This window comes from Elgaria multicarinata, chromosome 9 (assembly GCF_023053635.1).
Source record: "Elgaria multicarinata webbii isolate HBS135686 ecotype San Diego chromosome 9, rElgMul1.1.pri, whole genome shotgun sequence".
NCBI classification, from domain to species: Eukaryota; Metazoa; Chordata; class Lepidosauria; order Squamata; family Anguidae; genus Elgaria; species Elgaria multicarinata.
Window position 1 is genome coordinate 43201819 of NC_086179.1, and position 15781 is coordinate 43217599.

A 15781-nucleotide genomic window follows, 5' to 3' on the forward strand; every position below is an offset into this window, starting at 1 on the left:
ATGGTTAACTATATCTTTTACTTCCTACTGCATATTACTTGCATATAAAAAACTAAACTAAAGCATTACTAAGTTCCTCTAGGCATGTGGAGAATTCTATTAGTTAAAAGTAGAACTTCGAGTGAAAGCAAAGACCAGGGGTGGGGGATCTACACAGCGTCCTGAAGGCGCTTGCGTGCGCCTCCAGTGCACCCCAAAACTCCTTGTGTAGATCCTGGAGGTGGCCCCGCATCGCCCCTCGCGGGGACGGGGCAAAAAGATTCCGGGGAATCCGGTCCCCGCCGGCCTCCTGCTGCCGGCGAAAGAGCCACCCGGGTCGGAGAGCTCAGCGGAAGAAGCCGCCGCCCCGCCTTCTTCCGCCGAGCTCTCCGACTCAGGTGGCTCTTTCGCCGGCAGCAGGAGGCTGGCGGGGAGGTGGGCGTCGGTGGCAAAGACACTCTAGGCACCAACGGTGTCACTCACTCGGAGCCGTTCCTCCTCGCATCTGACAGGAGCCCTGGGAACTTTTCGCCCCGTCCCCGCGAGGGGCGATGCGGGGCCGCCGCCACCTCCTCTGCCTCTTCTGGCCAGGATCTACACAAGGAGTTTCGGGGCGCACTGGAGGCGCACGCAAGTGCCTTCAGGACGCTGTGTAGATCCCCCCTTGGAAATAATTCTAAGTCCTTACCTCAGAACAATAGTATTGTCCAGAACAATTCCAGTATATAGTATATTATATCACTTGGTGTAGGTTCTGAAGACGAGTGTCACAGCTCAAAGAAGAAGTCTTTTATAGTTCTTCCTGTCTAGAAGAACTATAAAAGTTCTTAAGTTCTTTAGTTAAAAGAACTAAAAGTTCTTTTAGTTCTTATATTCTTCTCTGCCCATGCATTTGTCACTCATTACTTCCTCTTTTGAAAGGAAGTAAACAACGTGCAACCGGCCTATTCAGTGGGAAGTTTTGATCGGGCTGCTTCTCCTGCACACAGCAGGAGATAGTGGCAACTTCTGTCTTTAAAAATAAGTCGGGCTTACTGGGGTATTTTTTTTGTTGCGTGAAAACTAGAAGGGGCGCTTGGCACTTGGGAGGCAGATGACGTTGTGAGAGGGACCCACGAAAATCCATGAGTGATGAGTAACAAGTGTTCAATAAAACGCTCATCTGATGGAGCTCAGAGACGGCCACGTATATTATTTCATTTGTGAAGCATGTAAGTAACATTTCTCTTTTCTCTCCTCACTGTTCCATTGCTTCTATATTCCTGATATATTAGAGTGGGGGCGGGGGGAGGAAGAATCTGTCTGCTAACCCTGATAAAAGAGAAATATTCCAAGCACAAGCAGTTTGTTTCACATTTTAAACTCACTTAAACCATAGCACCATCAGGACTACAACAATAACATGGAGTATGCTTCAGAAGCTTTTTTGTTGAAGAAAAGGATCATCTATTTTTAAACCAGAAATAATAAAATGAGCATCTGTCACCATATATATGCCTAACTGACCACACCAATTATAAAAGTTTTTTAAAAAAATAAGAAGTAAAGCAGTGCGAAAACTAGTACCAGCCGTGGTGAGCCCCAGTAGACTAATGTCAGACCTGTTTGCTGCAGCCCCCATCAGCCGGCACTTTCTGAATGGTCATGGGTGGGTGTGCTTGGTTTCAGCCCTGAAGTTCACCCCTTGTAGCACCACCAACTCCAGTGTCATAGCACACACTGTTTTGTGAAGTTCTCTCAGTAAGTGATTTTCCATACGTGGGTTGGTGGCAGTTCAAAGAAACACAAGCTGAAAACCTCCTTAGGATGTAGTTGTGCAGACCTGAGAATCCCAGCCACTGTAGCCTGCCTCATGCAGCACAAACCTTACTAGTAAACGTAAGTTGTGAAAAATTCTGATGTATGGACGGATTCTCTGTAATATAATCTCTTTGATTTCTTCTAACATGAGGATGTAGACTATCGAGACTATCACCTTCATTAATAGATAACGCCACAGACAAGTTTTATACACGTACAGGTTTATTTCATAGCTGGCCCTGAAAATATCAGGCAGAAGATTAAGGGTAACATGGAAGAAGGGAAATAAAAACCATTGAAATCCTGGAGTTTTATCCAGTAAACAAGTGGATGTGATTTAATTTGCAGTTTCTGTACAGATGTAAGCATTGCGAGCTTTAGAAATTCTGGCAACTGTCTTACAGGAAGTGCCTAGAAGTCCAGAATGCTGTCATTTTTATAGACAACCTTTCCTTTAACAATGACATACTCAATCAGTTCTTGATGGCCACCAAATTGGTAGATCAAGTGTTCCCATCTAAAAAGATATTGTAAAATATATAATCATACTCAAAGACAACAAAATATTTTGTGCATGCGACAAAATAGGAAGCAGGAGAACTGAAATGCTGGAACAGAAAAGTCATGCAGGCAGAGGATTGGATATTTAAAATCTCCCTCATTGAACTGAAAGTAATTTTGGCTATAGTCAAAGATGGAGCTTTTCTTTTAATTTCTGCTCAAAATATTCTGAATTGGGTTAAAATTGTAGTTGAATTGAATTGAGTTGAACTTATTATCGCCATCTATATTATTATTATTATTATTATTATTATTATTATTATTATTATTTATTTTAATCAAATATCAGATGTTGCCATCCAAACTGCATGACCTACTTAGATTCTTCTGGATATAGAATTTTCCTGTTTATGCTAATATTAGTTAGGCCTTAAAAAGCAACGTACATACTTACCTTGGTGAGTTAACAATAATGAGGTCTCCTTGTTTGCCAGTTTCTATGGAGCCATGTGTGTCTGACTTCCCAAGAGCATAAGCCGCATTTATGGTGGCAGCAGCTAAGGCTTCTTTCATGGACATTTTCATGTTTACACAGGCCAGGTGCATTACCATAAGCTAATGAAAAAAGGGAAGATATTACAATGAATTCACTACACAGATGAATAAAACCAACAGTCCTCCAGTCATCTTTCTTTCAGGGCAACCTGAAAGCTCCCAAGCTCACTGTGACAGAAGTTAGTTTCAGACAATAGAAATTTAACTTTGCCTTCAAGAAATGTAGGGTTTTGTCTGTGCTGTTCCGCAGGCTCAGTGCAAGCTCTTCGGCTGTCACCGCCTCTTCCCCTCTCCATTCTTCTACTACATTGCCCCCACTCATTCCTTCCCCTGTCATACACCCCCAACCCGCCTTCCCTTTACCACTGCTACTGCATTGGCTCTCTGGAGTGGCCAGAAGAAGTGTTTGGTGTGGCTCTCACAAGAGCATTCCTAAACACCCCTCTGTGCTGCCAGGTCCTAGCTGAGAGGATTCTCAGTGCGAGCCAGAGGGCAGATAGTTGAGAGCAGCTGCCCATCATTTGTTTCACTCAGAGGATCCCCTCAGAAGAAAACAGAGGGCAGGCGGCTGCTCTCTTGCTATGTCATTTTCCACAGTGGGAGAGTGGGACCAGCAGGGCCCTCCAGAGCACCTGTGGGCATTGACACTGGCCCCACTCTGCTGCTGTGGCAAATGCTGCAGCGGGAGAGCAAGTAGCAGTGCTCTCCAGAGCACCCATTGGAGGCAGCAGGGAAGAGTGGTGAAATTTGACATTTCCCCTGTTCTGTTGCTTCTCCCCACCTCATGAGAGGGCCTTGAATATCCTGCTTGATATTATTACTATTATTATTATTATTATTATTATTATTATTATTATTATTAATTTATTTATATAGCACCATTAATGTACATGGTGCTGTACAGAGTAAAACAATAAATAGCAAGACCCTGCCGCATAGGCTTACATTCTAATAGCTATCTACAGATCAGTGTACTGCTATTGGGAGGCAATGGCTTTGCAATGGTCAGTGCTCATGTGTGAATTCAACCCAGCGTGTAATTAAATTCATCCTCTCTGCTATTACAGAAAATGGAATGGAATCTTTGTCCAAAGCAAGGACTCAAGACAGTAATCAATATCTCAAGCCTGACAGATATTCATAATCAGAGAGAGAGAGAATGAATACTTTTGTATCTAATAATAGCCTCTAAAGAAAAAACTTACCATTGAACAACAATAAGCATTTGGGTTAAAATCACTGCCAAGAGCAACAATCACTCCTTCTTTTAACATTTTTCTAGCTTGTGGCTGTTTTAATCTAAAAAGAGAACACTAGTTATTACCATTGAATTGCAATATAAAATGTATTGGACCATTTTATAAATTAGAAATGTTCTCATTAGAAAAAGGATATATTACTTATTGCATTTGGGCACCACCCTATAGCTGAAGCTCTCTGGGCAGTTCATATTATATATTGAAATAGTTATAAAATGCCAGCAGATTTACATTGACAGGTATAATGCCACTTTTAACATCAGCAAAACTTCCTCTGGAAAGTTCAGGACTAGAAAATGGCTTTTAAAAATGATTTACAGTGCAATCCTCTGCAAAGTGACTTGCAAGTAAGCCCCACTATATTAAACAGGACTTACTCCTAGGTAAGTGCTGATAGGTTTGCAACCTTGGATGTTAAATTAGGAAATTCAAACTTCTGAAGTGGTCAGAAATAAGAACAAATACCATACAACCCTGAACAGCTGACAGGTTCAGGAAGTCTTCCCCAACCTGGTACCTTCCAAGTGTGTTGGACTGCCACCTCCCATTATCTCCAGCCAGCATGGCCATTGGGAAAGGTTGGGTTAGGAGTACGATTGGGCAGAACATGGTTGAGTTCAGTCCCACTGAAAGCAATGGAATGGTATTATGTCCCTGTTTGCTCATTCAGCTGGGTGGAATCACATGAGACCCACCTCCCTCCATCACCAGATAGTCCTCATTGTGACCTACACCCACTGCATGAGCACCCAGCCAGGTGGGATTCAGGTTCATCTGATGTTCCCTTGCTTTTTTCAGGGGTTGTATCACATGTGTTGGCCCTCTGTACAATCGGACCACTCTAACTGTACATGGGAGGCAATAATAGTAATAATTTTACTCCCAGTAATAATTTTCCAAAGCCATGGCATCTACCAGCTGCAAATAACAGAAAGTAACAACACAACCTAATACATATTAGAATTACCTCAGTATGTAGGCAGTGGTTGGTAAAAGGACAGCTGCGCACTTTGCCCGGGCCATTGCAGTAATACCTTCATCACTAATTTCTTCTAGGTGACTTACAGCTTTAGCTCCCATGTCAGCTCCAAGCTAAAGAGATGGCAAAGCAAGGTTTGAATTTAAGAGCACAATCCTATGAATGTTTAGATACAAAAAAAAAAAAGTCATCCAATTCCCCAAGGAGTTGTAGGACTATTTTCTGTCTAAACATGCATAAGATCGTGCTCTTAGTGACTTGTAAGTATCATTCTGCCTATATGCATGGTTTTCCTTTGCTTTATGCTTGCTTAGGGATATGTTTTCCTCAAAAAAGACAGACGACATGCTAACCCATCATGGTTTAAATAAACCATCATGGCTTATTTAACCAAGCATGGGTTATCGTGATGTCCAAACCCAGCCTAAGTGCCAACATATCTAGTACTTGGGATATTGCAAGCACTACTTTGGAATCTAGTTTTGATTGAACAATATACTGGCAAATACTATAGAATTATAAACAACATATAGTAATGACCACTAAGTACCCTTTGAAAGATATTAATAACACATAAACAGTAACTATTAAAATGTGTTTAATATCCTGCAGTGCTATCATTACTGAAGAAGATCATCCAACGTCCATCTTTTCTTTTCTTTTTTACATCAGAAGGAAAAGATAAGCAAAGTCAATGTTTAATGGAATGCAAAAACTGATCAGCAAAGGTCAGAGGGTCCAGTTTTCTAACTCAGGGATTTTGCATATTGTCTGCTCAATTTCCTGTAGCTTATTGCAGTAAAGTAGTATTGTACTTTAGTACTTGATAAGCTGGCCTGGGCATTACCTATTCCCAAAACAGAATTCAAAAGCAAAAGTGTTTTATATTTTCCCCCTTTAATAAAGAAGTACCTCAGCACATTTCATCGGATGCAGTTCATCACCATGGAAGTTAATCTGTAACCCTATCTCTTTCCCAGCCTGAAGAATTCTTCTTGTAGAATTCAGATCAAAGACACCCTTCTCACAGAAAACATCTATATTGTCAATATGTATTTCACCATTAAGGTCAAGTTCCTTCAGTTTAGGAAGGTGGAAATTGATAATGTCATCAGCAGCTTCAATGGCAGTTTTGCCCCTATTAAATAGAAAACATAACAAAGCCACAAGATTAATCTCGTTTAACTTTTTCATGCTCCAAGTTCTTGTGTGTATAAAAACTGATATATGTAAGAAAAAAGTATCTAAAGGCACCATCCGATGCAAGTTTAGACAGAAAAAGTCCTGCAGCTCCCAGTATCCTTCTAGCCAATAATGCTGTCTGGGGCATGCTGGGAATTGTAGGACTTTCTGCTGTCTAAACATGCATGGGGTTGCACCCTAAAGAACTGAAAGAGGTTTTTATCCTGGCTATATGAACAGTTAATTAAGTAAATTTGGTGCTTGCTGATATATTTAACCAAATTTCATATTTTAAAGCAAGCTAGGCCCATTACCGTACACACAATGCATTGAAAGCGAATTCATTTGTAGGTCTGCTTCTTTCGTGTTTGTGTGTGTGGGTTGGGGCCTCGGGTGATTTGCAGTAGATCAGCAAGTGTTTCTGACCCCCAATTAAAAATACCAATAAAATGTTTTCCCACCACTATCTAAATTAGGCTGCTGAAATGCATAATGTTTGAGTGTAACCAGGAATGGCCTTCTTGTGAAACCACTGTGAGCTCAGCTCTGGTACTGAAAACAAATCCCTAGGTTTGCTCTGAATGTGCTCAGAAGAACCCTGTCCTTTAATTCTAGGTATATGTATTTTGCGCCTGACTCTGGTTAGTTGTAGTAAAATAACCAGAGTATATCTAAAGTGCCTGACGTTTTCCTGCTTCTGGTGTGAGGGGAATGCAGTAACCACAAGTGGCACCTAATGCTTCCTGTCTCTGTAAAACCTTTGAAGCTCTTCTAGATGTGTCACGGGCACACCTCTCTGGCCTTTCATGCTCCCCACTTCTTCACTATGTTCAAAGTCACTCTTAGGGCACTTCCACACATCACATATTTAATAAGGAACAGTAGATGGCCAACAGAAATACAACATGAAATAGATACTTGGTGTGCAATCAGGTACTTCAGTTAGATTTTGTAAGTAGACCTTCTGCCGGTGCTCTCTAAATTTCCTCTGATGATTCTGCTTCATGTGGGCCTTCAGTGATCAGAAGAGGAATTGTCTCCCAGAATGTGGGGTTTGTACATGTTCACCAATTCTGATTTAGAGAAATTATTACCCATAAACCCATTCAATGATCCCCTCAAACTTCTTCTTTTCTGTAGATATCAAACAGAATAGCTGAGGCAGTGACCCAGATAAGCGTTATATGGAAATTAAAAGTCTTAATGTATTAAACAGGGGTGGGCAGATGTTGTTGGACTCCATCGCTGATCATTTGGCCATGCTTGCTGGGGCTAATGGGAGTTGGAATTCAACAACATCTGTTGTTCTTAGCACAGAGAGCACAGTGCTTGAAATGACAAGACAGAAAGATTATATTACTTAGGAACAGAATGGGCTCCGCAGTAAGTAGAGGAAATACCAATGTCCAGCTCCTGCCTAGCCCGCTCAATCACTCTGAGCATCTTAATTTCTGTTTCTAGGTTTAAACCATATCCACTTTTGCATTCAACCACAGTGGTGCCCGCTCTGAGCATGCGCAGCAGCCGGTGTTTGAAACTTCTGAGGAGCTCATCTTCTAGGGCTTTCTGAGTGTGCTCCACAGTGAAATGGATTCCTCCTCCTGCTTGATGAATGTCCATGTAGGAAGCTCCTGCCAACTGAAAACAAAACAAAACTATCTGTTAAACATGTGTTATTGTGGAAATTACATATGACCCTGCTGCCACACGTAGTGAAGTTCCAATCCTCATTTTCCCCTCACAAAATGCCTCAGGAGGGGGAAATTTGCAACAGAGAAGGGACTGGAATGAAGGTATTGTTTCAACCTTTGCCTGCTAATCACTTTCCCCCTCTAACTCCCTGTGGCCCACAACCATGTCTGTGTATGTGTGTATGCAATATACATGTATAGCAGGAGAGTAGATACAGATTCTGCCACTGCATGCAAGGACAATAGGCTCTACATCTACGGTATGGAATTTTCCCAAAGCACAGAAAATGTGAGAGCTACCACATGAAGTCTCAGCTATGTGGGGTTACCATCTGCTACCACCCCTGTCATCTTTTTCTCTCACCCCCCACCCCCATGACTCTTGCTCAGGGTATCTACAGCAATGACTAAAGTGCTGAATCTGCAACACGAAAAAGATTTCAACTGCATTAGGTTCTCTCCATTCCTGGGGTTTTACACACAGAGACATCTCTAGGTGTCCTAAATTCCTTCCCAGGGCAGTCCTTCCATAGGAATTAACTACCATTCTCTCTTTCTTTTCCAAGAACAGCCTCCAATATCCTTAATCAGTTTCCATTCTGCTGCTTCCCCATTCCCAGGCAGCTGAAGTTGTCTATTCTCTGTGCTACTGAAGATGAGGCTTTATGGAAACATTGATCTACACAGAAAAGCAAGGTAGATTGTGCAAAAAGAATATATATATCCCCAAATCCTCTCTGATTATGTAAATTTACCTTCATTGCAAACTCATGAACCCTGTCACCAGCCCATACGGGATGTGTGTGTGCATCGACCAGACCTAATTTAAAACAAACAAACAAACATAGTAAAATGCACAACCTGGAGATTTCAAACTTATCCACTACTAAACAAAATAGGGGAACATTATCAAACTTTAAGAATTAATAAGTTTTTCAGAACATTCTTTACGTGGCATTTTGGTTCCATAGTCCAATATGTCAGTAAATTACTGACAGAGAGAGACTCGTAAGAAGGAGAAGCTTCTGTTGTAATATATTTTTAAAACTGTATATGTTGCATTTGCTTTGCCTTAATATAAATAGGTTCCGATGAAATATCCACTATCCTGGGTTCACACTTCTACATGTGATTGTGGAAGCATAGTAAAAACCACAATACTTCAGCAGAATTAAAGGGCACACAAAGCTGTTCTTTTCACCCTGCAGCAGAGGTGTAGAGCCTCAGGCCCAGGGGCCAAAACCAACCCCTCTGGAGTCTCAGTCTCATGCCCCTTCACCCTGGCCACCATTTATTTTGTGGTTTCCTGGTTTTTGTGCTTCACACACACACCATTCATGAAGAGCTTTTCCTTCCCTGCTTTTCAACTACATAACCTCTAGGTGGAGCTGTGATATAGCGGAATAGCACAAATGCACAAGTAGAAACAGGGCTTTCAGAAATAATACGTCATTTTCCTCGTTCTAAGAAAAAACAGGTAAGTGCTCTGAAAAAAACAGAAGAAAAACTGGAGGATTGTTTTCTAAAGAATCCATAAACAACTGTGAATAAAGAATCACACATGCATAATATATACCTCATGTAGAAATGCTCTACTGGCAGTAAGAGCTTTAAGTTACAATATGCTGGCATTTCTGGCTTCGTCCCTTTTGCCCTTGGCCCTCCTCCTTTTGTATTTGGCCACACCCACTACTGGAATGCATCCACCACAAGCTTCTTCAAAATGGAAATTGGCTCTTCAGCTGAAAAGCATCCTGCACCCCTGCCCTACAGCAATCAGTGGTGGAATAGTCTAGTCTTGTAGGTCTAGGAGAGCATAATTCTTGTATATGTTGGCCTACAACACCCACTAGTTGGCCTACAACACCCACTTTTGTTTTGTAGTCAAAAACATTTAGAGGGCCACTAGTTGCCCAACCCTATCTGCATGCTGGACACTATATCACACTGGCTCTTAGTACAATATGGTGACACCCTGACTTGCAATGGAGCCATATTGACACGCCGGCTCATCACACACAAAATGTGCAAACTATACTGGGACTGTCATAGAACCATACACTTGGAACGTACTGTTGAAGGTCATCTAGTCCAACTACCTGCTCAATGCAGGATCTGCAGTGCAGGATGCAATTAAAGCATTCCTGACAGATGTCATCCAGCCTCTGCTTAAATACTCCCAGTGAAGAAGAGCACAGCAGCAAATGGCCCCGTTCTTCATAGGCCCTGCAGACTGGAGGCTAGCAGAACCAGCACATGAATGTGACACCACCTTAAGTGATAGTCACACCAAATCAAAGTTAATTGACACATCATTCCTTCAAATCCGTCCCAGGCACTTCCATCTTGAATTTCCACTGCTAAACTAGCTAGGAGAAAGCCATTACATTTCTTTCCAAGGGAAAATAATTCAGAGAATGTTTGACTAACTGAAGTGGAGAATCTCTGCCTAGATAAACATTGCATCATTCTGTTTGGTGAAGGGAAGTCTGAAATATACACCAACCTGGTAAGATGCACTTTCCTGAGCAATCAATTATTTTTTCAAAAGACACTCCAGAAAATTGCTTGCGAATGGCACTTGCATCCCCGGCTGCCTTTATGCAGCCATCTCTGGAAATGAACAAAAACCCTACAGTTAGTTTCAAGCCAAAGAATTAGCTTTTTCACCCCAACCTTAAGCCTCTTTTCTGAAGCAATGTGCTTGCTCTTGATTCCCCTTTAAACTAGTGATTTAGAAGTGTTGTTTGAATCCTCAATGTGGAAATGAGATTGAATTCATAAACTGGTGTTTTTATTGATACAAAAACAACTGCCCAATTCACTGGGTAAAAGAAAGTTCATCCATTAAACCACCCCCACCCCCAAGAGAACCCCACACTCTTTGAGTAAACAGACAGCTGTTGTGTAACAAAAAAATACAAAGGCAGCCTTGGCTTTTGACAAAGGAAACCTCCAAAATCCATATAGTATAACAAAAAAAAAAGATCACCAAAAATACGCAAGCTTTGGGGATTTCTAGATCTCTTCCCCAGGCAAGATGTTACAAAAAGCACATTGGCAGTTTCCTTTAGTCTCCTGTCCTTGAAAAGACTGGACACAGAAACAAAGTAACAAAAAAAATTCCCTTTGCCTTTGGTGAGGTTTATTTTTGGAAGAGCACATTATAGGAGAGACACTTACTTGCCAATCACCACGCTGGCATTTTCCAGCACCGCCAGATGTTGCATGCCAGCCTCAAGGAGGAATTTCTCGCCTTTGGTGCAGACAAGCACCAGATGTTGAGCACCTTCGAGCAGGAGCTTATTCTCGGCACCAGCCATCCTGTCGATCTCTCCAGACAAAACAGACCGAAGTGAGCCTGGTGGAAGCGACACGGATGGCCTCAGCAGGGCGGGGAGAGCGGCTCGAAGCGTTCCAGGTCAGGGTCGGTCTCTCTGGATGTGTTGCTTCTCTCACTTGGCTGCGTTCATGCAGGGCAAACACACACACATTTCGCTGAGGCCTGATCTTCACATGGGACAGAACGAATGGTAAAGCCTGAGGCGGTGTCCAATGTTGGTCCTACTTAGAGTAGACCCATTGGAATGAATGGGATTTAAGTTGGACTGACATTGAATACCAACCCATGGACTCTACTATTTCAAGACTGCAAGAATCAGATTTGTTAGTGCTCTCCATGTAAAGAAACATACATCCTTGCAAGCAGAAAACTAGCCTAGAAGGAAGCTCACCAGCTCTTTCCGCCTCATATTAAAGTTTTTTTTTTACTTGCACAGAAAAATATGTGTGAGATACTTTTAAAAATATATATGGGAGTGGGGGTGGGAAGAATTATTCAAAATGTGCAAGAAATAGCCGTGTTGTTAATTTTGTTGCAACAAAACCAAGACTTTAGTGGCACCTTACGAGAATAATGCACTTTCTGTGGCATAAGTTTACCCAGCTTGTGCCTTTATAAATTTGTTAGTGCTTATGATGACGATGCCACCCTTTATTGGTTTTGATTGATAAAAAGCCACACACACGCACCTCTGCAGGCTGAAGTGGTCCCATCGTTGGGATTCTTCCACCACTTCCGATGCATGTGTAGATCTGGCCAGAGTGTTTCTCATTTTAATTTATTTATTTATTTATTTATTACATTTATATACCGCCCCATAGCCAATGCTTTCTGGGCAGTTTACAAAAGTTAAAAGCAGTAAACATTTAAAAAGTATACAACATTTTTAAACCATCAGAAACATAAAAACAACAGTCACCAGTAGAGGGCGGACCATGGCTAGATTTATACTATTTTATTTATTTATTTATTTATTTATTTTAATACATAACTGTTGGGATACATTACACAGTTAAACGTGATTTTCCCCTGTGTGATGTCATAGAATCGTAGAACAGTAGAGTTGAAAGGGGCCTATAAGGCCATCGAGTGTAACCCCCTGCTCAATGCAGGAATCCACCTTAAAGAATACCTGACCGATGCCTCTAGTGTGGGAGAGGCCACTCTCTCTCTAGGTAATTAGTTCCATTGTCATACTACTCAGGATGAGTAGGGAAGTTTTTCCTGATGTCCAGCTGGAATCCGGCTTCCTGTAATCTGAGCCCATTATTCCATGTCCTGCACTCTGGAATAATTGAGAAGAGATCTGGGCCCTCCTCTGTGTGGCAACCTTTCAAGTACTTGAAAGGTTGCCACACTATCATATCTCCCCCCAGTCTTCTCTTCTCAAGGCTAAATATACCATCTTGAACCAGTTTAATCATCATGTTTTACATTCCATGAAGTGGGGGAAGAGTAATTTCCTGAGGGATTTCAAATCATACTATTGTTACCTATTATATGAGTTCTGGGGAGGGTGGGGGACCTGGAAGTAACTGACTATCCACACAGTTTGCTGTGTTAGCATTCCACAGAAAAGTGAAATTCGTTCTTTATGCTGGGCATAACTACTTATCCATTTAACAGTGGAGGTTGGTGGCTCTGATTTCAGAAGGCTGTAAATTCACTCTGGATTCCAGTCAGAACTCTAAAGGAGCTATCCAAGGTGCTAGACCCAGGGCCGAGAATGGGTTCAGCACCTTGGATAGCTCCGTTAGAGTTCTGACTGGAATCCAGAGCGGATCCAGAACCCCAATGAAATCGGAGCCTCCAGCCTCCAATGCCCTTTAAATACAATAATCTCTGCAGTGTGGCTCTTTCTTTCCATAAATGTAGCTGGCCGTGTGCTCTCTATTCTCTTTCACTCCAGGGAAAGAACGGAGCTACTAAGGGCACAGTCCTGGGCATGTTTAGACTGAAAGATGTCCTTCAACTCCCAGAGGCAGTTTACAAAGATATTTCTTAACACAGTCCCTGCACACAATCTAAAAAACATGACACAAAAGAAAAGGAGATTGGGAGGGAAGAGGGGAGGGGAAAGCAAATATTGCCACTAGATTCTTAGCTGAAAAGCTCAGCAGGTCATGGACACAGTGGAAGGAAGGGTGTCCCTCCCCACACTAACTGCAAATTCCAAGATTTTCCACTTGAACATCACATATGAATTAATCAATCCGAGAGTAGTTGTTTTAAATGGATATTGTTGGGTGGGTTTTTTATATATACTTTTGATGGTTTTAAATTTTGTATATCTGTTTTTAACTTTGTAAACCGCCCAGAGAGCTTCGGATATGGGGCGGTATATAAATGTAATAAATAAATAAATAAATAAATAAATAAATAAAATCCCTTCTAGGAACGCAGATTATAATCTCCACACTTGCCCCTAAGTGAAAGGAGGGTGAGGAGGAAATCTCTCTCCTCCCCACCCCCCACCCCCAAATACACTGTAATGGGCAACGCTAGAAGTCGCTGCACGAGGGGATCCTCCTCGACCCCGCACCTCACTTCCTTCTCCAGCGCGGAGGGCTTCTGGGCAGTTCGCTCCTCTGCAGCCGTGAGCGCGCCTGACTGGTGGGTGCGAGCGCGCCGCCAGGCTGCCTCCAGGCCGCCTCCAGGCCAGCCACCCTTTCCGCAGTTCCCAGGGAGCCGCTCCGTTCCGGCCTCGTGCTCTAGGGCTGCTCCTCCTTAACCGTCCCCTCCTCCTCCTCCTCCTCCTCCTCGCGAGAAGCGCAGCCTCGCCAGTCCGAGTGGAGGTGCCGTTGCTGCGGCGGCAGTTTTCGCATGTCTCTCTGGCTGCTCTTTTCCATTGGCCGACCGAGGGACTTCTGGAAGGGTGTGCCCTGGAAAAGAGGTGTTTGGGAAGGGTTAGGGTACAGCTTTTGTGCCACTGCCTTAGCTCCTCGGTGCAGTCAGATCTGTTATAAATTCCCCTGTCCCCCACTCCAAGTATAGATTGCTAAATTAACGAGAACAAGAAAAAAGAGCAAAAGATGAGCCCTGGCTTGCCTGAGAGAGGTCAATCCCTTTCCTGGAAACTCTTACACCTTTTCCAGATGTGTAGACATTGAATGTGGTTCACCTCAGTCCTGGGAGAAAGGCACTCTGCACATGGAGAAGGCATCCTCCTCTGTTATGAGGTCATATGTCTCAGGGATTGTTTGTTCATTTGTTTTATGTAATTCCATAATAACCTTCAAGGTGACTTCCTGTTCCAGTTATATGTATCCAATATGCAAACGTGGCAATGAATAATTAACTATAAGTAGTAGACTTTTTTTAAAAAAATCCACACACGATGTTATTAAACAACAGCCTCTAAACAAGATTAGAGTTAAAACAACAAGGAGTCGTTAAGGACATAAGAAGAGCCATCCTAGATCAGACCAAGGATCCATCTAGTCCAGCACTCTGTTCACACAGTGGCCAACCAACTGTTGACCAGGGACCAACAAAGCAGGACATGGTGCAACAGCAGCCTCCCACCCATGTTCCCCAGCAACTGGTGCACACAGGCTTACAGCCTCGAATACTGGAGGTAGCACACAACCATTTATTCTAGCATAAATTTTCTAATGTTTATGCCAGAATAGATGTGTTAAACTTTTTTGGGAGGTTGGGAACACCTGAGAGTAGTGGTGACGGTGGCTGTTCCCACACACCCACACCATTTGGTACCTCAGGCAGCTGATTCACTCTGCCTAATGGTTGAACCGGGCCAGATCTACACCAAGCAGGATACAACATTTTGTATTGTATTTTGAAATGGTATATGGAGTGTGTCCTGGGCCCCAACAGTTGTCAAAACCATTATAAACTGTTATAAAGCAGTAGTGTGGATCCTGCCCCGGTCCTGATTGTAATGTATTAAGTGTAGCAGAAGTATTTTTATCCATCAAAGGTACACAGATCAGACAGTTAATATATGCAGCTGCTGCCTGTTTAGTCTCCATGTAGGAAAGAGAAATGGATGAAGCAGCTGAGTTGTCTGATAAGATCCCAGGTATTTTGCAACATTCATGTTTTTGACCCTGATCATTATGAATATTTTTTCCCTTCTCAGTGAAACTTGGTGTTCAGATGTGGCCTCTACTGCCTTCCCCTTTCTCTCCTGTTCTCCTTTTCCAATAGAAAGTAACACTTTACCCAGAATAATGCCACTTTTCTTTATATCCAGGATCTCTTTGGACCTGCTATCCATAGATCTTTGTCAGTCTGGATTGAGAGACATCCCAAGATACAGCTGATAGTTGTACTGTGGCATGTGCTGCTTGTATTCTAGCATACTGTGGCATGCTGCCTGGGGAATGCTGGGAGACAGGACATTTTTCTGTCTAAACATGCATAGGATTGCACCCTAAAAATATTTCAATTGTCCAACATCTTGGGTTGCAAGATAGGCAACCTTTTATATGCTATGCAGTCTTGTGGAGCTCATGAACTTTCAAATGTT

At 42.5% G+C, this 15781-nt stretch overlaps 2 protein-coding genes across 3 annotated transcripts in view; both read right to left on the minus strand.

Moving 5' to 3' along the window:
* The window catches only part of ELK3 (ETS transcription factor ELK3), a 409974-nt gene that overhangs the window by 120971 nt on the left and 273222 nt on the right, over nucleotides 1-15781 (minus strand). The gene's annotated exons all lie outside the window — the stretch shown is intronic.
* On the minus strand, nucleotides 392-11433 carry AMDHD1 (amidohydrolase domain containing 1). 2 transcript variants are annotated; one of them, XM_063133775.1, is made up of 9 exons: nucleotides 11130-11433; nucleotides 10453-10559; nucleotides 8702-8766; nucleotides 7616-7893; nucleotides 5986-6211; nucleotides 5062-5186; nucleotides 4041-4134; nucleotides 2735-2895; nucleotides 392-2018 (listed from the first exon to the last, which is right to left on the minus strand). In XM_063133775.1, exons 1-9 carry the CDS (start codon nucleotides 11267-11269, stop codon nucleotides 1781-1783), a joined length of 1434 nt encoding a protein of 477 aa, XP_062989845.1. In that variant the 5' UTR covers nucleotides 11270-11433; the 3' UTR covers nucleotides 392-1780. The 2 variants fall into 2 exon arrangements, with proteins under 2 accessions (XP_062989845.1, XP_062989846.1); XM_063133776.1 differs by having other exon boundaries at nucleotides 1984-2296; nucleotides 11130-11425.

Coding starts and splice junctions, on each gene's coding strand:
- AMDHD1 (XM_063133775.1), bottom strand. CDS start 11,269: ATGGCTGGTGCCGAGAATAAGCTCCTGCTCGAAGGTGCTCAACATCTG. Junction 7,894..8,701: donor TTCATGAGTTTGCAATGAAG/GTAAATTTACAT, acceptor TTTTGTTTTCAG/TTGGCAGGAGCTTCCTACAT. Junction 6,212..7,615: donor GGAGCCCATTCTGTTCCTAA/GTAATATAATCT, acceptor TCTATTTAATAG/GGGCAAAACTGCCATTGAAG.